General features: G+C 41.8%; 1 protein-coding gene across 1 annotated transcript in view; it reads left to right on the top strand.

The window, feature by feature from the left end:
• Positions 1 to 2,089: 2,089 nt before the first annotated feature.
• Positions 2,090 to 23,673, top strand: part of ACVR2B (activin A receptor type 2B) — a gene marked incomplete at both ends in the record, with an annotated part of 147,701 nt that continues 126,117 nt past the window's right edge. The window contains one exon of the mRNA XM_079538147.1: positions 2,090 to 2,300. Coding sequence (XP_079394273.1) covers positions 2,090 to 2,300 — 211 coding nt within the window. The remainder of the gene's footprint in view (positions 2,301 to 23,673) is intronic.

Genomic DNA, 23,673 nt, shown 5'->3' on the forward strand with positions numbered 1-23,673 from the left:
GTTAGCATCCTAAACAATGATATTGTTCACCCATGGATGAGATTACAAGTAGGAATCTTTCTACATAGTAATTATGGCATATGCATAGGAACTGGTCCAAAATCCCTTGAAGTCCATGGAAGACTTTCCACTGATTTCAATGGATTTTCACTCAGATTAAGCTGAAGGGGCTGAATTTGTTAAAACAGCTTTAGACAGGAGAATGTTACTTCAAGCTAAAATTTGCAAGGTAATTATAAAAATAGTTGGCCGTTGAAGTAATGTACAGGGAAACCACTGTTTGTTAATGAGAATAGCAATATGTGTAATATGTCTAACTGGAGGTAATAAAGAAAACAGTCTCAGATTGAGAGTCTGGGTAGTTACCTGAAGCCAAGGTTAAAGAAGCTCAAATATTCTTACCTATGATGTATAATGGAGATGAATAATATCACAGGATTACCTGCATCAACTATAGGTACGTTTGTGAACAAAATATTGAATTTAAAAAAAGAAATTCTATCAAGACTCCAGTCTCATATTATTTAACACAAACATCAAAATTCAGATCTTTTTATGCCCTATTATACGTCTTGTATAACTCTTCAAGCATTTTGGTGATTTTAATCCAATTTAAACATCTCGCTTTCATCATCCTGTAAATTTCAATCTGTTTCAATTTTGCTTGTGGTACAGGTTTCTTCCAATGGATAAAAAAATAATCCTTTAAATTTTTGTGGGTGTTAAATGTCTACTACCCCAGTGCTACTCATATAAAAACTAATATTAAGCTATGTTCCACCCCAAATTCTCTCATTTGAAATTTCTGTGGGTCATTTTACTGTGAGCACATTATTTGGAAGTTTTTCCTCTTTGTTCCCCATATAAATTCGTAGACTGTGTGTCTAATTCCTGTCTAAAGGCAGGTGCAGGTCTCAGTCTGATGGTGTCTGGAAATGATTGTTTAGAGCATCAGCTAAGGCAGAGATGAAGACTTGGTTTACTTGTACGCGGGTTACCAGAGGGAGTTCTTCACCACAGATCGTGCAATGGCAGATTCCTGATGCACATCTTTCTATAACTTCACAAACAGATGAAAAATAGCATTAAACAATGACCAAAATATTGGGTAACAGTTTAGCTACAAAGGGCTTAGGCAGGAGACAGAACTGATTAAGAGCAGCCAGTCTCTCTGGAATGCTGAGAGAAAAGCTCAGCATGTCCAATAGGTCCCTCTGCCCTTGTTCTGATCAGGAGACAAAAGTCAGACCTGCCTGCCCCAAGATGAACCTGAAAACAACTTTCTTCTCCTCCAGCAGTCTTGGCTAGAAAGAGGAGTAGAAGGTGTGCTCATATCTTGGAGTTGTCTTTTCCATTTGTGAGCTCTACAAACACTCCCACAGGCAGAAACACAGAGAAGACTAAATCAGGAACGTTCTTGCTTTGTAGGTGGGAAACGGGAAGGAAGAAGATGTACCTGGAGAGGTGTTGGAGGGGAAGCTACAAGGCTAATTTAAGAAAGATTACTTATTTAGAGCAGCATACAAGCACTCAGAGGTCGGCACATAGCAACATTTTAACAGTGCCTGGGGTGGAGGAAAAAGCTCCTTCAAAAGAGCGTTTTCAGAACATAGAATCAGAATCATAGAATCATAGAATCATAGAATCATAGAATCACAGAATCATAGAATCATAGAATCATAGAATGGCTTGGGTTGGAAGGGACCACCCAGTTCCAAGTCCCCTACTTTAGGCTGGTGCCACACACCAGATCAGGCTGCCCAAGGCTCCATCTAACCTGGCCTTAAATGCCTCCAGAGAGGGGGCATTCACAGCTTCTCTGGGTAACCTGCTCCACCAATAAAATCATATAATGGAAGATAGGCAGAAGCGTTGATGAGTCAGCAGATGGAAACAGTGGGTTCCTCAGGGCTTTCCAGGTGATGGTGGAAGGCTATACAACAAGAAGAGTCACTACTTAAAAACTGTGGAATGACCTTTGATATCTGGCCACACTTCCCTGTGCCAAGTGGTCCATTCCACAGCATATATCGGACTTTTGAAAAAAGATAGCTGAAGTCCACCACTGTTGCGGGATACATGGCCCAGCATGAAGTACAACACAACTACAGCAAGGGAAGTTCAGAAGATTGTCGTGAACAAGGCAGCTGAGATATCTCCAGCCAGTCAGATGGGCAGGGTTGTTGACAAAGCAGCAAAGACATGGCTGAGCCAAAGATTTGAAGTGCTAGGAGTGAAGAGAAAGACACTCAATGAAGATCAGTCTGATCTGAATGTGTCTGAGCAGCTGAAGGGCAGAGGTACCAGCATAAAGAGAGCATCTCTGAATACTGAGCTTTCCCCTTTCTCCTCCCACCTCCATGAGTGCAGTTAGTTCACATGTGAAGCAGACAGGAAGCCCTTCCAGCTGTCAGCTTGGCATGTTCACAGCAAAGCAGAAACTGTTGGGGCTTCTAAATTCTGGAAAATCCTCACACTTCTTTAAAAAAATAGAAAAGACCCTTTTGTAGCTGAGCAATGTGGGAAGAACTCTGAGGATGTCCATTGTTTCAGCTATCCTTATGAATAGGTGAAAATACTAATGGCCTGAATGGATGTGTTTGTGGAGATGGTCAGTGTCATCACCTTGCTGATGTTAAAAGGACCCAGGAAGGGACAGTGATGCAATACTGCATCCAGCAGACTCTGGTATGATTAATATTGCAATTATGAGAGGGCTTTATGATCTAGATTAGAGCTGCAGGGGCAGTAAGGCCAGGAAATACTTACACGTTATCAATACAGTAATAATTATGTAATTGTGTCCCAGAACTATGCTGTCATTAAAGAGGACTCTGAGATACAGAAAATCCAGCACCAGTTGAATTTCAAAGAAAATAATTTGGCTAAAGTCCCTCTCATTGGTAACCTATTTTTCTGACTACTGAGGAAAGACAGTGATGATTTTCCTGCTCTGCTCGTTTAAAGATCACCTCCAAAATAATGCCCTTTATGAAACATTTCAATCAGGTTTCAGACCTTATCATAATGCAGAGGCAGCTTTTCTCAGGGTCAGCAACAATTTACATATGTATGGCGTGTTGATCGCAACTTACAGTCAGCTATTTTATTTTTGGATTTCTCATCTACTTTTCACAGGACAGACCATACAGTCTTGAGCTCAGCCTGGTGAGAAGTGACTGCACAACTTCCAGCAAGGCTTTTGGTGGGTTCAGCCTTTGCATTACCGCTTCCACCAACAGATTTAGCAAACAAGATGTTTTGGGTGCTGTTGTTTTTTTGCCTCCTCCCACTGCTTTGCCTGCTGATTTCCTGAAAATCTAAGCTTTGGGTTCATGCTTCAGTAGAGATAGTATCTTTTGTATTGGCAGTTAAACAGCAGTAGGACTGAGCTGTGTGTGAAGTTCAGCTGCGTGTCTCAGACCATTGACAGAGGCTAATGGTAGCGCTGAAATCCTCTCTTTCCAACCTAAAGCAATGCATTCATTGAATCTTTCACTTAAATGCTGTAGAAATGGGGCTGAATTTTCCTCTTGGCTTGCTCACTTTTCTATTGCTCTTGTGCTTTTTTTCCTGTTTTTTTTTTCACAGTTCAGTTGGAAAAAAGACAACTAGCACTGAAGCATGGGCTCCTGTTCACAGTCATTTCTGTGTTTTTAAGGAATGTCTTCTACTATCAGTGACATAAGCATGACTGAAAACAGTCCAGAACCCCAAGAGCCTTGCCTATGCCTGAACACATTCACCAACAGGCTGCATGATAAAGACATTTTTTGACCCATGAAGCTTGAATTTTTGAAATGTAGATATTTTCAAGCCATTCACCCAGTGTGCAGGGATACCTATCCCTGAACTCCAGGAGGGAACTTGGCTCCTGCTAAGGACTTTAACTGTGCTACTGTCACTGTCTTTAGGAGAAAATAACCATAAACTGCTTTATTTTTGAGGGACTGGGTCATGTGTGAGCTATGGATGATCAGTCTTGTGGACAAGGAACCGAAAGCACAGGACAGTGCTTGTTGGCACGAGTAGGGCTGGGACAAATATTTCCTATAATGATGGCTTTGCTGTATTGGGATCTTTGCTTTATCTTTTGTCTCATTTACTACTCTATGAAAAGCTGATGATGACTGTGAAAGGCATTTTAGATTTAAAAGCTCAGGAGTGGGTTTTTTTCGCCTGATGCAACAGAAAGATACGTGATGGAAAAGTTTTCCCTCAGAAAGGCTCATATTTGGGACATTTTAGAGTGATATCTAGAAATGCATGTTTTATATGGGCCAATGTACACCACCTCTGATTAATCCCATTAACTTCAAGATCTTATCTAAACACATGCTTAAGTATCTTGCCAAAACTAGGACTGTGGTGTTCTGCTTCTTTGCTCATAAAGCTAAAGTGGTTTAAGGGAAGGTTACCTGAGTTCCTTGAATCCTTTTGGAAAACATCAGCCTCACTCTCCCTTCCGATCCTTATTCATCTGTATCAGGACAGCACCTCAGGGCTTCAGCTATGACTGAAGTCTCTCCTGCTCACCTAAATCCAAATAGGAGAATCCTGCTTTGAAGAGATTAAGGCCTAATTGAAGATGGTGTAGAGAAGATGCTGCAGAGAAAGAAAGAAAGAGAATGAAGTTGCACAGAGAGGATGAGGAAAACACATGTGGCTTAGCAGAGCCATTAGCTGTATGTAAAAAATCCATAGCAAACAAGTATAAATAGTATAAAAGCTCATGGATCTGTTACAGCTTTTTCTTTTCTTTCAATATGTGTTCCAGTTTTTCAAGAGGTGTTGAAGTGAGGTTTGGAGGATGGAATAGGTTGAAATTTTGAAGAGCAGAATGTTGTTGATCTTTTTTTTTTCCCCTTTCATCTTTTTAACACCTCTCCAGGTGTCTAGGATTTCTGAAAAAATAAGTCAGTAGGACAGTAAATTCATGGGTAAAGCTCCCTTTGATCACCTTGGAATGAATTTCTGCAGATATTCCCTCAAGTCTCCCGTCCACTTCCCACAGATTTGACTGCAAATAGACTGTAGGAAGTCAGAATAATCTGCCAAAACTCTTCTTGTTTTCCTCTTTTTTTTTTTTTTCTTTCTTTTTTTTTTTGTGTGTGTATTTCAGTAAACACAACTCTTTAGGGATAACATCTGCTTCCCAAAGAAGACTTCCATTTCAGGAGAAAAGCACTAATATTTATAGGCAAATTCCCTTTCCCTTCCCATTTCCTTTCCTTTTTCAGTCCCTTTTTCCTCCTTTGCTCTTCCTTGCCTTGTCTTCCCTTCAAGACTTTTTCTCCTGCTCTCCTTGTGGAGTTGCTGTTGTTGCCCACTACCCGTAACTCCATCCTTAGGTGAGATTTAGCTGGCAAATGAAGCAATGCAGAAGAGAGCACAGGTCCACTGCCCTCTATCACAGTGGAATAAAAGATGGTGTTCACTGTTACACAGCCTCTCCGATAAACAAAGTTTGGGATCTGTAATTCTTCCCTTCTTTTAAATGGGTAACGGTTGTTTTCTGTGCATTTTTTTTTACAAACTATGTTTTTAAGGTAGGTTATTATGCCTGTGTTCATCTAACTAAGTGCCTGAATCTCAGCTAGTCTCCCTTAGCTCCCTCTGCAGACAGTGGAGATCTAGTCCAGGGAGACAGTGATTCATTTCATCCAAATTTAGATACTTAAAGTGGATGAGAGAATTGTGCCTTAGGTGCCTGTTTGTCTCCATTGAGACATGTGGGAATGACTGGCAGAGTGACTAACTCACCTGCAGCCATCCATTTACAGGTATCTGAAGTTTGGAGAGACAGACCCTGCCTCCTTCGATTGATTTCTGAGTTTTAATTTTGATTCCATCTGGTTTTGTGATACTTCATTCGTTCTTTGTTAGCTTATGAACCTACATTCTGTCTTCTGATGCTGTGAGATGGGCCTTGGAGGGTTGGGTTTAATTACTACAAAAATTGCAAATATTTACATTTCTACTAGTGTACACTGGCAGGTGTGCCTTTTCTTGTGGAAATACATCATTGCATTTGTGATAGAGACATCAAAAAATCTGTTTCCTATCTAAGTGGTTTTATTTATATCAACTATTGAGAAAACAATCATTTACTGGAGAAATAGTTTCTATTAATATTCATTATCATATGCCTTGAGAACCCATACACGAAATGTAATCACAGCCTCTGTTAGTCCTGTAATTTGTGCACCTGACATGCAGTTATTTGAGAACGCATTGGCACTAGTATTGACAGAAACTACATTTGTATTGTTGCACAGCAAGTGGGAAAAAAAGGAGAAAAATGGTGGAAGAATATGCGATATTTTCATTGCAGCTTAAGAGATAACCGGATCTGTTTGCAATAATGGAGAGCTGCAAGAGCTTTATTTGGACACTGGAGGAAGAAGAAAGCTCTAATGTGCTGGTGAGGTATGTAGACACTGAAGGGCTTGATGGAAGCTGAGGAATGTTGGAAGATTTTACTTTGAGTTTGGAAATGAAGTTTGGAAAATGAACATGAAAATGTGTTAGCTTGTTATGGTTCTGTTGGGGATGGAGGGAAGGTGGAGTGATGGCTAGCTTGAGCGATTGATTTCGTGTAATAGCACGTTGGAAACTTTAGCAGCAGATACAAAAAGGAGGAGAAAGACTTCAGGGTGAGATTCATCTCTCTTAACTTCAGGGATAGGATCCATCTCACTGAAATGTAGGCGTATAGAGAGTGATTCACTGACCAAACGTAGGAGTCTGCTTTACAGTGAGACACATTGCTTCCTGGGCTCTGCCGACCACGTTGACTAGATCCCCAGCGCCGGCAGTGGGAGTGCAGACTTCCAGCTCACATGTAGACTCTTGCATTGCACCGTCCCACACTACCTCCTACCCAGACTGGCTTGAGAGATGGGATTCACTTCGTCTAATTTCAGATATCTCCACGGCTCACTTCTACATCAAGCTGGTCACCCTGGGCTCCCTGTGCAGTCAATGGAGAGAGACAGGTATTTTTAGGGAATGAGTCATGACGATTCAGATCTCCTCTTCCCAAATGTTGAACAACAAAACCAAACCCCCTGTTGCTTTCTCTCCTGATCCCATGATTCCTGTACACTTGTCTGTGTTTAGAAGAAGGAAAATGAGGGCCCATCACCTCAGTTTTGCTGTAACCTGAAGAACAGGGATCTGCAGGCCTAACTTTGCAGAGCAAAACATGGAAGCCGTGTTTTCTCCCACCTGCCTTTTCCCATCAGCTCGGTCCCTGTATGTCCAGCTCTGTGAAAACAGCCCAAGGGGTGACATCACTGCAAACCCTTCCACGGCCCTAATTTAGGCACCAAAAACTGCAGCCAGATGCAATGTCAAACACTCATCTGTGATGCCCTATTCAGCCCACTCAGAGCATGGAGAACCTCTGGGCTCAATCTGGTTGATGTTGGACCCAGCCCTGTGCAGTGGCTTCCATGAAACTTGTCTCTGTGCACCTCTGTTGTGGGCACACGTGTATTTTCTGAGACTTGGCGCTCATCTGGGTCCCACTCTTGCTGAAATTATTACTTCAACAAAGTATTTGCCAGAGGGAATTGTATGGAAAAACTTATTGTGATTTGGGCTTTATTTCCGTAGAGTTATTAATTTAGGGAAAAGCTGCTTTTACCTGTTCTCAGCTTCTAAGATCTTGTGCCAATAGTGCTCCCAGTTGTGAGACCAATAAAAATGAAAACAAAACCCATCACTTTGTATATCGCTTCTCTCCTTCCCCCAATTCATAAGGTCCCAAGGTGCCTTGCAAAGTGCACATAATTATGCACAGAAGAGACATTTAGCCATCATTCAAAGGATGGTGACTATTCAGCAGCCAGCTGGACTGTTAAACTGCTGTTTTGGAAAGGAAGTGAAGAAAATTACTAAATGCCAGGGAAAACTGAGGAAGAAATTTAGATAAGTGGGATGTAATTACCTGAGCAGTGACTGAGCCAGGATACTGGAGCAACATATCTTATTGTTTGGGTTTGCAGGTGCTATCAAATCTTCCTGGATCAGGACTCTGGGCTTTTGGCATGCATGAGAGGGGTCAGTTCTCTTTGAGCAATGGCTCTGTTGGCGGGCTACGGTCTGAACTGACACCACCAAAATGATTCCTTGTAGGATTTCAGCCCTGTTAGCACCCCCAGCCCAAATTTGCTTACTTGTAATAGAAGTTTGGAATCCCTTCTTCTGAACAAGCAGCTGTTGATTTAGCACCAAGCCACAGTTTTTCCAAGTGCAAAACACAGAATATAACAAGCTACACATTTGTCTCTCCATGGAAAGATGCAATCCAAAGCCACTGGAGATGGGAAGAGCTTATTCAGCACTCTCGCTGAGCTCCATTAATCCACATATTTAATACAAACACAACAGTAGAACTAATTCTGGCTCTGATGTAGAAAGCAGATGTAAAGGTTGTATGTCAGAAAATCCAGCTTTTCATATTACCCGTCGTTTGTGGTTTGGATGTTAATACGGTTGTCAGACCTCTTAGGATTATCTACCTGTCAAGAAGAGAAAAGTAGCAGTGCTTTCTGTTAGGCAAATGTTAAACCACATAGATGGAGTTAGTCCATTGCCAGCGGCCTTAGAGGATTGTCTAAAGATCCAGTGTGCTTATCCTGTTGTAGAACTAAAACTTGTTTAGTTAAGTGAATCTAATTATTTTGATTATGTATGGAGAGGAAGATCATCAAAGGTGGCTCCATTTTGTGTTTTGGTTTCTGATGCTCAGCATGGTTATACCAGAGGAGGCCAACATTCAGAGGCTGGCAGTGTACCCAGGAGCTCACCCCCACTGAGTACTTCATAGGCTCAAAATCTCATGCAGATATCTGAAGAAAAAGACCCAGAAATGAGTAGCAAATACCTATAAATTTATTTCCCATCCTTTGGGACCTGACCTCTTGAATTTTTGTTGTGCCTCAAAGCGTAAGTCCTTGCTGCAACAGATTTCTATTTGCCCTGGAAGCAAAAACGTGAGAGCAAGATGTAGAAGAAAAGTGTAGAGATTTGTCTATCAGGGGCAAAGCTGGGGCTAGTAGCTGAGAGATGATGGGATGAAAAATACAGCTGGTGATTTCAAGGGCACGGAGTTTTCCTGAAAAAATCAGTCAGAAAGCTCTTCCTCTGGCTCAGTCCTAGCCAAAATCTGTGAAATGCTCTTCATGCAGAGGCAGCCACCATTGCCTGGGCTGGCTGGGGCAATAGATGAGTCCCTGTGCTCTGTGGCACGCTCCTCTGCTCCTGGGAAAGCCAGAGAAAACAAAGAGCAGCATTACCATAAGGTAAAAATTCTAGTGGGGGAGGGATATTTAATGCTGGTTCTTGTGATCTTTACCATCTGTAGAACAGATGGAGCTTCATTATGAGGAAGGGAACACCTTGAGAAGCATTATAATCTCACACCAGCCTGGAGAGAAGCAAAACCTGACTGTAGTTGAGATCTTGGGGAGGATTTTGACTTGTTTTTATGAAGGTTTAAGGAGCAGGCTCCTTAAAGAGGCTAATGAATCGTTGGCCAAAAAAAAAAAAAAAAAAAAAAAAAAAGCAGCCATTAATTTTGTTAGCATCTGAGACAAGAAGAGCAGGAAAAGCTTTATTTAGATTTCTGTCTGAAATAGCAAAGTATGTATTTTTATAATCCTTGTGCTCGCATCTCAGAGCTGAAGTCAGCTGGGTGGTTTTTGTTTGCAGGGTTTGGTGCAAAGGCTTTTATTTTTGTTTGTTTAACCTTTGTGTCTGCACCCTTGATCTGCCCTTTGGAGCATCTCCGAATCTGGCATTCTCACAAATCCCTAACTCACAGCAAATCTTAACTCTGCCCTCTGCGTTCTTCCTGCATTGGCATGCAAATAACAAGGAAATTGCAGGATTCATCCAGCTCATGAGAGGTGGATGCAGAACAGATCTGCAGGGAGGCTGTGCAGGCATTCCTGCCTCACACAGAGGGAAGGATCCTGCTGCAACAAGCCTTGTAATGGGGGACTGGCAGCCCCTTACCCCCTGGCAAGTCTGCACCTGGCTTCTGCACTGTAAAGACATAAATCAGCTGCAGGACACACCACAGGCCCTTGGGTTCCTCCACCCTCTTGATAAAACAACAAAATCCAGCTGAGCTTCAAGTGTGAAATGAAATCCAGGTGAGTTGAAGGGCTGCAGAGACAACGGCATAAAGTTCCAGATCCCTAAAAAGGTGATGAAATGAAGCTTTGGGAAAGCAGCCTTTGCACTTGATGATTTCCTAAGATTCCCTTTGGGTGGTTCACAGATATTCCTAAACCCCAAAACTGGTGCCATTTGCATAGCTCGGTATGTTCTTCTTGCTGTTGTATATTTGCTTTGTTTTCTGAGAAGCTGTTTACGGTTCGCTAGATACAAAGCAAGGGACTGGGCATCAGGAGCCCAGCTATGGGCTTTCTTTGGCTTCTCCCTGTGACTCAGTTCCTTACCATTCTTCAGCTCTCCTGTCTCTTCCTCTGTGTTTATGCATTGCCTACCACAACAGGGCTTGGGGCTCAGCACAGCCTCTAGGAAGCAGCACCACAATACAATAAAGACATGCTCCTTTCAAAACTCTCCCACCTCCGTGAATAGATGTGAGCTTGGTTCTGATCCAAGCAACCTTATCCGCATAGTACAGACAGAACCTGTCATGGTGTGAAATACTGAACTCTGCCTCTATTTGGAGGAAAGCCACAATTTATCAAACTAGCACCACTAGGAGCAGATCTGTCTGCCTACCTAAATCCTCCTTGCTAGCTAATAGCAAGGCAGGGAGTTTTGTTTCATATTTTTTATTTTTTAAAACTGAGATGATCATTTATTTAAAGTATAATGACTGCAATAGATGGGACTTGTAACAGATTCAGAATTAACATAATGATATTTGATAATAATCATAACATTTCATAATATTGATTGCAAGAGAAAACTGACAGCACAAGAATATACCAGCTGTCTGTACGTGTAGCATCTCCCAGCTTTTAACTTTTTGTCTCCCAAAGAAAGTTATCAATCGAGAACTTTATTAGTTTATTTTCTTATTTGTTTATTCAAGTTAGTTCATTTATGCAGAGGGAAAGAGAGATGGCAAAATTTCAAGTATTTAAGTGGGAAGGGAGAGGGATTAAGACCACAGTCCTGGCCCAGACCAAAGAATCATAGAATGGCTTAAGTTGAAAGATCACTGAGCTCCAGAAGCATCCCATGGCCAGGGTTGTCAACCACTGGGTCAGGTTGCCAAGATGTATTTCCTGGTCTTGCTGCCTCCTGCATGTCCAGGCACCAGCTTTCTGAAGAGGAAGGCTGGATTCAGACCCCCTAGGATGTATGTTGGGATCCCACAGGCTCCGAGTTTCTGTACCCAACCTCACAGGTGGCCTCCCAGTGAGGTCATGGATGTCCTCACCCTGGAGATGTTCAAGACCAGGCTGGATGAGACTTTGAGCAACCTGGTCTAGTTGGAGGTGTCCCTGCCTGTAGCAGAGGCTTGGAACTAGATGATCTTAAATGTTCCTTTCAACCCAAGCCATTCTATGATTTTGTGATCCTATGACTGTGGGCCTGTGTGGATACAGGGGTTGGACTCAATGATCCTTATAGGTCCCTTCCAAATCAGGATATTCTATAATTCTTTGATTCATTTTTACCATGGATTTCTGCAGATGCCAGGTAGGGATCTAAGTTTTCAGGTTCTCAGCAGCTTGTGAAAATGTACATGCATCAAAAAAAACATTCTGAATCACTGATTACATCCAGTGAAGGGCCACAAGGATGATGGGAGCCTGGAGCATTTGTGTTGTGGGAAATCCACTATCATGGATTTCCACTCCTATCATGACATTGAGGTAGAAGTGCTTCTCAGTGCTGAGAAACAACTCCCTGTGAGCAGAGACATATGTGTATCAGAGAGCTCCTTGGAGCTGTCAGCCCCTTGTTTTAACACTTTACCTACATTCTGTCATAAGTTACATTGCAACCCTGGAAATTATCAATGAAGAGTTAGTTATGCTCATGAAACATAAGGATGTTGTGGCAACATCTGTGGTTGGCACTTACTACCATACGATGGAGTTTAACAGCGATGTGAAATTGGGTTGAGATGCATTATCTGGGAGAATGGGAAGAAAGGAGGGGGAGAGAGTCTGTTGACTTAAGAATCCCTCCAAAGAGCATGGGATAAGAAAATAAGAAGGCTGGTGGAACAGTCAGTCCCTGTTTGGCTAGCTGGCTGCAGATTGAAAAGATCAAATATTTACCTGTACTCCCAATGCAGAGGAACTGCTGGATCTCTGGCTGATTGGGAGGAAAACGATTCTGAACGCTGTTAAAATAACTTAATGCTTAATGCATAATGCTGTTTTTCAGCCCATACTCTAGTATTCAGCTACACCTATGCTGGGGAAAACTGTTTGTCATTGTAATTATTTCCCTCCTTGGAGAAAGGTGAGCTGGGGAAGAAGATATACGTTGGGATGCTTGGCATCTTGGGCTGGTAGATGTAAAACCAGCAGAACTGCATCAAGTACTGTGGGTGAAAGAAGAACAAAGCTCAAAAGACATGTAGTGCTTTAGCTTGTTGTGTTCTGGCCTTTCAGAGCCTTGGTGAAATCCTGAAGCTTTCACCTAATGTTGATTTGTCCTTGCTCAAGGAAAACATTCTGTTATTGCGGTGGATAAGTTGCCAGAGGAAATTCTTAAGGATTTGTCTGATAATGAAAAGATGATCGGAATGGCTGTGTAAAAAGCCTAAAATGGTGAGAAAGTAGCAGCAGAGTGGTTTGAGAATAATACATTCATTTCTGTGTGTGTGCAGCTCCACTGCATCTTTTGTGTAGATTCTCAGCATTCCTGGAAAAGGAGAATATCAACCAAAGGTGACATTTCCAGGAATCTCTTTGAAAAGAATCATCCTCATATTCATTCAGTGGAGACTGCCAGTATACTTGTGTGTGAAATTGTAAAGCCTTTTGAGAGAGCAATTGAACTAAAGTTTGCAGTTGTTGGTCTGCAAGACAGGGAACTTTCCCAAACTTGTTGTGCTTTGGTCTCTTCCTCTCCTTTTTCCCATTGGTCCAAAAGTTGCTGCTGGCATTGGTAATACTAAATATTGATAAAATTGTTGATTTAAATTAATTGGTTGCCCTACATAATTTCTATAAGAAACTAGAGTTGAACTGACTTCTAAACACAAGAAATAGCCGATGTTGAGCAGAAATGCCTAAAATGTTGCTCAGTGAAGACATACAAATGTTTAACGCAGTGATTCTTTTATTTTATTTATTTATTTGTTTGTTTATTTATTTATTTTGGATGTTCAAAGATGCAAAGCAGTATATTAAACATATCCTCTGGTTATTTCTTTGTGGATCCGATAATCCAATACGTGACCCAGTAGAGCTCAAAAATGGAGCGTTCATGACTGAGAATGAGGGGAGAGATTTTTGCTCTCATCAAACTGTTCCACGCTTTAATTCCTGTAGCAGACCATCAAGTCACAGTCCCCACTAATGAGCTACAGCTTACAGATTTTCATGCAAAGTACTTTTAAGTCCCATGTGTCTCAGTTCTCTTGAGGGACTATGGAGAAGCCAGTTGGGAAGATCTGTTGCCATTCAGCCTACGTACAGCTGCAAAGTTCAGTTGGAATCACCCCTCCAGGAGTCACTGATTTATTGAAGAGGACGGAATACACTAGAGATAGTCTGCTGGAGAAGAGAGAATATATAAAAACAGAGAGAAACTCTAGAAAACAACAATCAAAATGGAAACCAGAGCTGGTCTTAGCTAATAGCTTAGGTAATTGGAAGAATGACAGGAGAAAAGGTGATTTGGGGATCTTTCTAAGCATGTAGATTCGTTGGTAGGATGGCCAAAGTACTTCAGATGCCCTTGATAAATATCAGACAGAAACATGCACCTGTGGGGACTAAAGTTTGGTGTATGCGAGATCTGAATGCCTTGTTGGAGAGCCCTGCTTCCCCTGGTTACAGAAGCAGCCTGGGATGATCAAGCTTCTGACTTGGAAATCTGGAAGAGAGGCCTAGTGAGGAATCCTGAAATTGCTTTGTCACAGCTCTGGTTCCAAGAGAGGATGAGTTTAGCTTCTTGTTTTTCCACATGGAGGAAGATCCCCAGGAGGAGGAGGAGGAGGAGGAGAGCTAAAGCAGCGCAGAGGAAAGGGAGGTTAAGTGAGCTGCCGAATGCACCCTGGTCTCTGCTTCTCATGCTAAGAAGCAATTGAAATATTAAAGGTAATAAAACATGATTTAGTTCATGCTGTGAACTTCAGTTATTTACTTCAGTTCACGCTTTGCATTTTATCTGCCGGGTCTCAGACTGTCTATGTTGATAAATCACAGTGTTCCAAGTACAGAAGGGGGAGTAGAACAATTTATTTTATAAGTATTCAATTATGAAAGTAGGGGAGGAGGGAAAAACTCATGAATAAAAAAAAAAAAAGAAATTCTGGAGTTATAAATAATTCTAGTGTCATCCTTACTTTACCCTTTCTCAGCCAGAGATCCTTATCACCATTTTAAGGCCAGAAATAGCAACTTGTCCAAGAAGGCAGGAATAAAAATGAGGTTTCTGACTGTTGTTGAGTTTGTCCCCTCAGAAAAGTGATTATTTTCTGGAAGGCTCTCAGCTAACTCAGATGCTAAAAGAGGAGCTGCTGCTGCATCTTTAGGGGGCTACCCTTAAAATGATGAATGGTGACACTAATTGACAGAGGCCTCGATAATTAAATGGAAGGTTGAAAGTGATATCCTTTTTATTTTTCTTGTATTTCTGTCTTTTTGCCACCCCCAACAAAGGACAAAATGTCACTCATAACTTATACTCTGCAGAGCTTCGTCACTTTATCTCTGTTTTAAATGTTATTTGAATGTTAGATCTTCACATTTGCTTTTCTTTATTTAAGAAAAAAAAACAAACCAATCATAATAGGCATAAAACTGTCATGAGAAGGTCATAAATTGCATATTGCTTACCGAAAGAAAGGGGACATCTCCCATCCTATCTGTTGAATAAATCCTACAGGAAGTTTCTCTATCTTGTTAGTGTTTATACATTCTTAAGTGTGCTCAGGCTGGTACAAAGAGGCAGACTGACAACTCTGCTCCTTGCTGAAACAGTGACCGCATAGACTGCAGGCAGGGTGAGACACCATCATGCTAACATGTTTCAAGCCTGTTTTGGACCACGTTGGGATGAAAGAAAATTTATGGAGGGAAAGAACCAGTGTGTAGACCATGAAATTTTTTGTCTCTTTAGCCTAACGTAGAGGGTGACCAGATTACGAAGGGAAAAAAAGGAAAAGAAAATGAAAATAGGAAAAGAAAATAGAAAAGGAAAAAGCAAATAGAAAAAAGAATAAGAAAAAGAAAGCGAGAAAGAGAAGGAGAAAAAAAGAGAGAAAAAGAAAAAGAGGAAAGGGAGGAGGAAAACAATGAAAAGAAAAGGGAAAGAGAAAAGAAAAAGGAAAAACAAAAGGAAAAGGAAAAGAAAGAGAAAGAGAAAAGGAAAAAGAAAATGAAAAGAGAAATGGAGAAAGAAAAAGAAAAAGGAAAAAGTCTTCATTAGAATAATTACTGAGCTAAGACTTGGCCAAGATTTGCAAATGCAATGATTTCTGGGTGATTGGATGCCACAATTTGTGTGTGCAAACTGAAACGCCTTAGAGGTCCAATTTTCCAAAAGCACAGAACACTCCCTTTCTACGAAAATCATGCTTCTTACATAGCATGCCTCACCCTCAAAACCTAAATAACCCTTCTGGATATCCAGCTTACATACAAACAAGACAAGAAAAAGCCAATAGCCTGTGGGTAGTAGGAAGTTTCTCTCTGTAAATTGCCTTTGGATCCTACCCAACTAAACATTAATTAAAGAGGATCAAAATCCCTAGATCCACAGCTTTCTAGAAAGTCCTTTTGGAACCTGAATGTCTGCTTGGGACCGAAAAATATTCCCAGCTCCTGAGTGAAATAGGTAGCTTAGGTGGTTTTCCTGCTGCTCCTAGTTTTGTCAGAGTAAAGGATTTAAAACTGTCCAGAAACTCATTAGTCCTACTGAGCCACAGTCAAGTCCATTCTGCTGCTGCTGCTGAAGGCTGCACAGCAAAGTGTCTGTACACATCTATCTACTGTGCATGGATTTAACTATACATTAGAGCTAACTGTAGGAACAGGAGAAAGGGAATATTCCCTTCACCTCTTGCCTTCAATTTTGGGGAAAAAAATGAGTAAAGACAAAATCTGAAACAGACAATATAGATGACTTATAGAGAAAATATTACTTGGTAATTTGTTGAGGATGTCTTATTTAAATGCATGTTGTAGGTTAAACAAATACTTCCATTTTTTAAATCTGCAAGTGAAGTATTTGATAGATATTTTTAATCTGCAGGTGGAGCATTTGATTGACAAAATGGTAAAGTGGGTGTTTATCACTTTGCCTGAGCTCATGGGCCAGAAGATGTCAGTCAGCCTTTGGGAGCTTCTTTCATAATAAATTATAATTTGTGTCTGGGAAGACTGTAAGCTGTCCGGTTGTTGCCTCCACAAGTGTTACTATTAGGGTAGGAATGTTTCCACAGACATGAGTGCCTGCACAGGGAATGATGCGGGTGCACTCCTGTGAGGTCTGCACCAGGCAAAGCACCTGCAGAAAGGGGATCCCGACTGTGTTGCTTCATCAGCTCTTGCAATTAGTTCCATCTAATTGTCAGGGAAAGCAATAGCAACTGCTGAATAAATGAATTGGCAAGAGGTGATCAAGAGATAATGCAGCTTTCAAACCCTAATGACCTTGTGATAGGAAAGAGAAGGAAAGAAAAGAAGGAATGAGCAAATGTCTACACCTGCACAGCTTACCTTCCTGTCCTCAGGAACTGAAACAGTTGGAGTGCAAAGGGGAGAGCTCCTACAGAAAGTATAGATATATCATCAGAAATAAACCCTGCACTGAAGAGCCGTCAGTAGGTAAAGGAGCAGAGAAGGGATAGAAGTGCTGCATCCTTATCCCTATAGCTTCATGAAGCTCTACTTGGATGAATTATTCTGTATTTCTTTGTGCAGGAGCTGCATGACAGAGCCTTAAACTGAACCCACAGCTTCACATTTAGCTCTACTTGCAAGGCAAGAGTCCAACTAAAATTAGACCAAACAGTCTAAAGCTAGACCAGACTGTTGCATGTGCCTAAGTTCCCTTTGAATGCTTAAGAGTTAGGCTACGAATTCATGAACGGCAAATACAGCCCCCTACCCTTTAAATGACCTGGTTCCCATCTTCAAACCACTGGATATTTTGCTTAGTTCTATTCTTGCCCATTACTTGCCCAGCTGCTTTCACATCAGGAATGCCTCCAGCTTACCCTGAGCAATGATGCTGTTGCATTATGATTGACGATCATCATAAAATCTTCTCTCAGATTCATTTGTGGCCTTTTCTTTTACACGTTCTTTTTGTTCCTGCTAATGATAAGTCTATGCTGCTGGGAAGCAGAACACATTCATATGGCATGATGTCTCTTTTCTTCTTCGTGATGGAAGGCAAAAAAACTTGGGTGCACAAACAAGCCTGAAATGAAAAACTGTGGATTGAAATGCTGTAGACAAAATGCTACCCATCCAAAAGCTATGAGCTCTGGAGACCATCTTACAAAGCACATGCTCTTGGGGAGGAATAAGTATTGATGTCTTTTCTGGCAGATATACAGGCAATTCCAGTTCAGATGTTGTGTTTGTACCCACCAGACACTTTGCCAAGTTCCAGTGAGCCAAGGAAATGCTTGGCTGAATATAAGAGTTATTTGGGGTTTGAGTCATGGTGGAAATGAACCTCCCTGAACCTTGAGGCCCCAGCCAGGATTGTGAAATTGCTGTGTGTCTGGAGATCTCTCCTCTTCCATGAATAACAACTTTGCTCAGTTGACTTTTGGAATCCATCTTTTTTGTCCTAATAGTAAAACAGCAACTTCTTGGGGGAATTTATCTTAATCCACAACATGCTCATGTTTCTGTTTGTCCTAATCTAAATTTAGGCTAAGAGAGAGCTACAATCCATCCCTACTGAAAGAAAAGCTAAGAGGGAGCTTTTACTATTTGCACAGGCTAATGGAGATACATCTCCTAATTCCCTCTTTGCCTCACAGATTGAAGCCGCTTCTTGCTTGCTGTTAAAGCTGGTAACTGATTATAAAGGTAGCAATTATTTTTACATCCCTGGATTCCCAGAACAGAGGCTAGGCAGGGAGCCTCATTACTAAACAGTTTTAAATATTTATTCATGTATGTAAATTCCACTGGTCAAAATCTTGACACATTCACAGCGTCACATATTTCATTCAGTTTATCCTCTGTAATTGTTACCAACTGCTCAACAGCCCTGAACGATGAGTCCCATTGAGAGCAGGAGGTACAATAAGTGTAGTGGCTGTTGCTACATAAATTATCTGAGAAGCCTGAGGACTGCAAAAGTCCTTCTTATGTTTGAGCCTGGAGCACAGCAAAAAGCAGTTTGGTGGTTTTGATTTTCACACCCAGTGTTTACATATGTGTTTTGTTACCCAGTCTTCTTGAGGCAAAGATGGATGGCACAAAGAAGTATAGAGAACACAAGGTAGAAGAGGTCTGGAAGAGTCATTTCTATAATCAATAAGCTTGCTGTTATGATTCCTCTTTTTTTGAAAATTTATGATACAAAATCGCAATTGCAGCTAGTAGGAGCTGATCTATAAAGCCATATGCACATCATATTTTAGGAACAAAAATTTTAATGGAGACATACACAAGAATGGGAAGAGATTGAAAAGTAATAGATTAACATAAATTATGGTTTTTTTGGTTAAAATTTATCTCCTGATTCTTCATCTCTGTCTGGAAATAATTTGTCATGACAGACTACAATCAAAAAGACTGGTACTATGTAACTTCAAGACCTTATTAGTTCAGAATCTGAAACGGTGGGCATTGCAACACCCATAATTTTCCTTAGGCTATGCTTGCATCAATGGCCTTGGCATCATTGGAAACACCTGGCAGCTAACCCTGAACTGCGTGGCACTGGTGCTGCAGAGCCAGCAGTCCTCTGCAGTGGTGCAGCCAAAAATAAGCCCAAGAAAATGGCATTTTCAAATGTTACTGAGGCCATGCTCTGTTTACTTACTTCTTGGATGTATCAGTGGTGAAATTATCTGCTGTGTTCTCAGTGTTGTGCCCCAACGTGCTGCCTGCCTCTTAAAGCATCAGCCAGTTCAGCCAAGGGAGAGAAAACCCTTGGAGATATCTGAGCATTAATAGGACGCAGATTATGCCTTCCACCTTCACACAGGGCAATTTGGAAGACACTACCAAACATGTCGACAGATGAAATAAGTTTTTTCATGAGGCCAATCAACACCAGCACAGGAAAGGAGAAGAACAAAACACTGAAGGTTTTTTTAACAAATCTACAACTTGCTTGTTGCTTTAAGCAAGACACAAGCATTGAATTGAAGCCCAGAGAGGAGGTGGAAGAATTCAAGCGTTATTACTATGTGCCACAAGTAATCACAGACTACAGACTTACACTGGGGAACCAAAAAGTGAATGGATGGAGTCCTAAGCCCAGACAAGTGAAAAGTAATCAGGAGGCTGGATCTCGTGGAAAGAAAATAGTGACGAGACTCGCACTCCCATTGAAAAACAAACAAAACTGATCTTGGCACAAAACTGATCTTGGCCTTATTTATTACTGCCTGAAGTTTAAGAACTGCACGATTATCATTTCACTGTGGAAGGAGTGTGACTGCTTCAGGCTCTGGCTGAAATTATGGCATCTTGTGTCCACGTAGCACTCCTCTACATCTCCAAGCGTGCTGCGTATGTGGCAAGAGGCCATTGCTGAAACCTTGACACAGCCACTGCCTGCTACAGACAAGGCATGCTTGCTGTGCTGATGTTCATGGTTCTTTGACATTTGTTCTTTTTTTATTGTTTTCTTTGAACTAGGTGATGTTAGAGTGAAAGCATATGTTGTCTGTTTTTATAAAGAAAATCATGACCAACCAGCTCATATAAATTACAGCTGGTCTTGTAACTTCTCGTTAGCATGAGCGAATTTGAGAGCATGTGGCTTGTGCTCACCCTGACAAGGTTCTTACATCGTGTCTGTCTCCAGAACAGGCTTCCAAACTAACGAATTTTCTCCTTCTGCTCTCCCATGATGTAAGCTGGCCCATCCGCTGAGTTCAGGCTGCATCACAAGCTTAGCAGGAATTACTGCAAAGAGAAGAGTGCATAAATGATTAAAAGGAGACTTGACCAGATAAGATGTGAAGGCATTTGACAAAAAAGTCCATGTTGCTGTCATAGTAATTAATGGTGAAGAGCATTTTGGTGCCATGAGTATTGTACTTAAGGAATTATATCAGCATGTTAAAAAATGCATCATGAGAGGGCACATTTCGTTTGACTTACTTTCAAATAGGAACAACTAATAATACAAAGACATGAAAGTGTGTCAGCAAGGAAGATCATCCTTTCTTCTTGCAGTTTTCTGTAACCAGACACAATTATCAGAGGTCTGAGGATGTGCCCTGTGGTTAAATTTAAGCCTATCGAGATTTTAGCAATATTGTTTGGCGTTGCAAACAATGTACTGGATGTCACAGATGGGCATGCTCAACAGAAAAATCAAACCTTTTGCAAATATTCCATGTGGAAGTAGTGGTGTTTGGCCACATCTTTCATGTGAATGGATATTAGAAAAAAGTTCATCTCCAGAAGAGCAGTCTAGCACTGGCACAGACTGTCCAGGGCAGTGGTGGAGTTACCATCCCTGGAGGTATTCATGGACTGTGGAGATGTGACATTGACTTACATGATTTAGTGGGCACTATTGATGGTAGGTGCATGGTTAGACTGTACAATCTTAGAGGGCCTTTCCAATCTTAGTATTTTATAGTTCTACAGTTCTGTGATGTGGTGTACAGGTCTCACTCTCCAACTTGATCTCAAAAAGTCTACAGAAGAACTACAAATAAATGGTGATAAAAATGTGAGTAGGTTGCTTAAACAATATTAAAAGATTTTGGTAAAGGAGGCTCTATCTACACTAGTAAATAAAATGGTCCAAGCCTCTAGGAACAGGCAGTCCAACTCTCCTGTGTGTAGCTAAACTTTTCTAAACTTTTCTACCACAAAACAGCCAGGTCTGCTCTCTGCTGCCTCTTGGCAATTCCTGCTTTGATCTGTCACTGGGGAGGTTTAATGTCTTCATTAAGGAAGAAGTTAAAGAACAGGTGAAAAAAGTCCATTTTAGTTCTGCTTAACATGAGCCTGCATTAGGACTGAGCATCTTTCTTCCAGCCCCAGTGTTTTCAGTTCTGTTAGTTTATAAATACATCACCATTTGCTCTAAGATGTGCTACAATTTTTCTCAGTATTTTTCAAGTTTTACCTTTAACCCACTTCTGAAGTGGCTGCAGGAGGTGGTGAAGTAATCCTTGTTCATAACAATCTTTGTATTGTATGTCTGCACACAATGTCCCTTGGGATCCAGCCCCAGTATTGGATATGTACTAGACATGACTATTTTAGCCATCACTTTTCTATTCAAGCTGTAGGATACTGCTCTGCTTTCCCTTTCATACGATGGCATCATCTTCTTCCAGCTTTTTTGTTTTGTTTGAGGAATGTTCCTTGATTCTGAACTGAATAGAGAGGTCACTAATGGAAAATCTACATCCGAAATGCTGGAGAGTGAAAGAAAAACTTCCCAGCTTTGAGAGACAACTTCTGGTTGTTAGGATATGTTATGAAATTGGCTTTCATTTCTATGCCTGTAGCAAGGGAGACCACTATATACATAAATACAGGGACAAAGACAAGTCCCTTTAGAAAGGCACTTGATACTGTCTCCCACGTGAGTGGACAGTGAGGTGGATTGAGAACTGGCTGACTGGCAGAGCGCAGAGGGTCGTCGTTGGTGGTGCAGTCTGGCTGGAGGCCTGTAACCAGTGGTGTCCCCCAGGGGTCGGTGCTGGGTCCAGTCTTGTTCAACATCTTCATCAATGACCTTGATGAGGGGATAGTGGCCACTCTCAGCAAGTTTGCTGATGATACAAAGTTGGGAGGATTGGCTGACACGCCTGAAGGCTGTGCTGCCATTCAGCGAGACCTGGACAGGCTGGAGAGCTGGGCAGTAAGAAACCAGATGAGGTTCAACAAAGCAAGTGTAGAATCTTACACCTAGGGAGGAATAATTGCATGCACCAGTACAGGCTGGGGGATGAGCTGCTGGAGAGGAGCTCTGCAGAGAGGGACCTGGGTGTCCTGGTGGACGACAGGTTGGCCATGAGCCAGCAGTGTGCCCTCGTGGCCAAAAAGGCCAATGGCATCCTGGGGTGCATTAAAAAGAGCGTGTCCAGCAGGTCGAGGGAGGTGATCCTCCCCCTCTACTCTGCCCTGGTGAGGCCTCATCTGGAGTACTGCGTCCAGTTCTGGGCTCCCCAGTACAAAAAAGACAGGGACCTCTTGGAAAGAGTCCAGCGGAGGGCCACAAAGATGGTGAAGGGCCTGGAGCATCTCCCATATAAGGAAAGGCTGAGTGAACTGGGTCTGTTCAGCCTTGAGAAAAGAAGACTGAGAGGGGACCTGATCCAGGTTTATAAATATCTGAGGTGTGGCAGCCATAGTGGTGAGGCCAGTCTCTTCTCAGTGGTACATGGAGACAGGACAAGGGGAAACGGACATCAGCTGCAGCATAGAGAGTTCCATACAAATGTGCGCAAGAACTTCTTTATGGTGAGGTGACGGAGCACTGGAACAGGCTGCCCGGGGAGGTGGTGGAGTCTCCTTCTCTGGAGATGTTCAAGACCTGCCTGGATGCCTACCTGTGCGACCTGGTGTAGGGAACCTGCTTTGGCAGGGGGGTTGGACTCGATGATCTCTGGAGGTCCCTTCCAACCCCTGCAATTCTGTGATTCTGTGATTCCAGTCTGTGCACATCAGCTTTCTGGCTAATTCTCCAATTACCTGTTGCTTGAGCAGTGACTTACTCTTACTTGGGTGTGCTGGCATTTTACATCCACTCTGTGTGGCCACTGATCTTCATAGGTCAGCATGCCACTGCCTCCAGAGAATCATTAAGGTTGGAAAGACCACAAAGATCATCCAGTCCAACATAGCATGTTAGAAAAGAAGTTGAGAAAGGAGTATCAGTGACACCAGGAGACAAAGCTGCCATGTGGGGGCTGATGCCCTGAAAGAACAAACATTCTAGTTGAGCTTTGTGTGCTTCCCCACTAAGTGTTAGATGCTAAGTCTGATTAATATAGCCTTCTCTTGCTTTGTCATCAAAACCTTTGGTGTTGACTAAATTCATGAAAAACATGTTTCTTTTACCAACAAATTGATTTGATTTTCTTTGATAAATTATGAGTTACCATAAAAGAAGAAGCACTCTGTGTGCCTGGTGACAACTTCCTTTGAGGTAGAGTGTATTAATCTACATAGCACATGTGCTTTGAAGTCAGAACAAAATCCTGAATCGTGATGTGTGTGCATGATAAAGAGACAGACGGCGAGGTCAATTCTGCTCTGCTGTATCTGTGTAAATTCGAATCAATGCCAAGGCTGCAACTGTGATCAAGATTGGGCT

This window comes from Tetrao urogallus (genome assembly GCF_951394365.1).
Source record: "Tetrao urogallus genome assembly, chromosome: 7".
NCBI classification, from domain to species: domain Eukaryota; kingdom Metazoa; phylum Chordata; class Aves; order Galliformes; family Phasianidae; genus Tetrao; species Tetrao urogallus.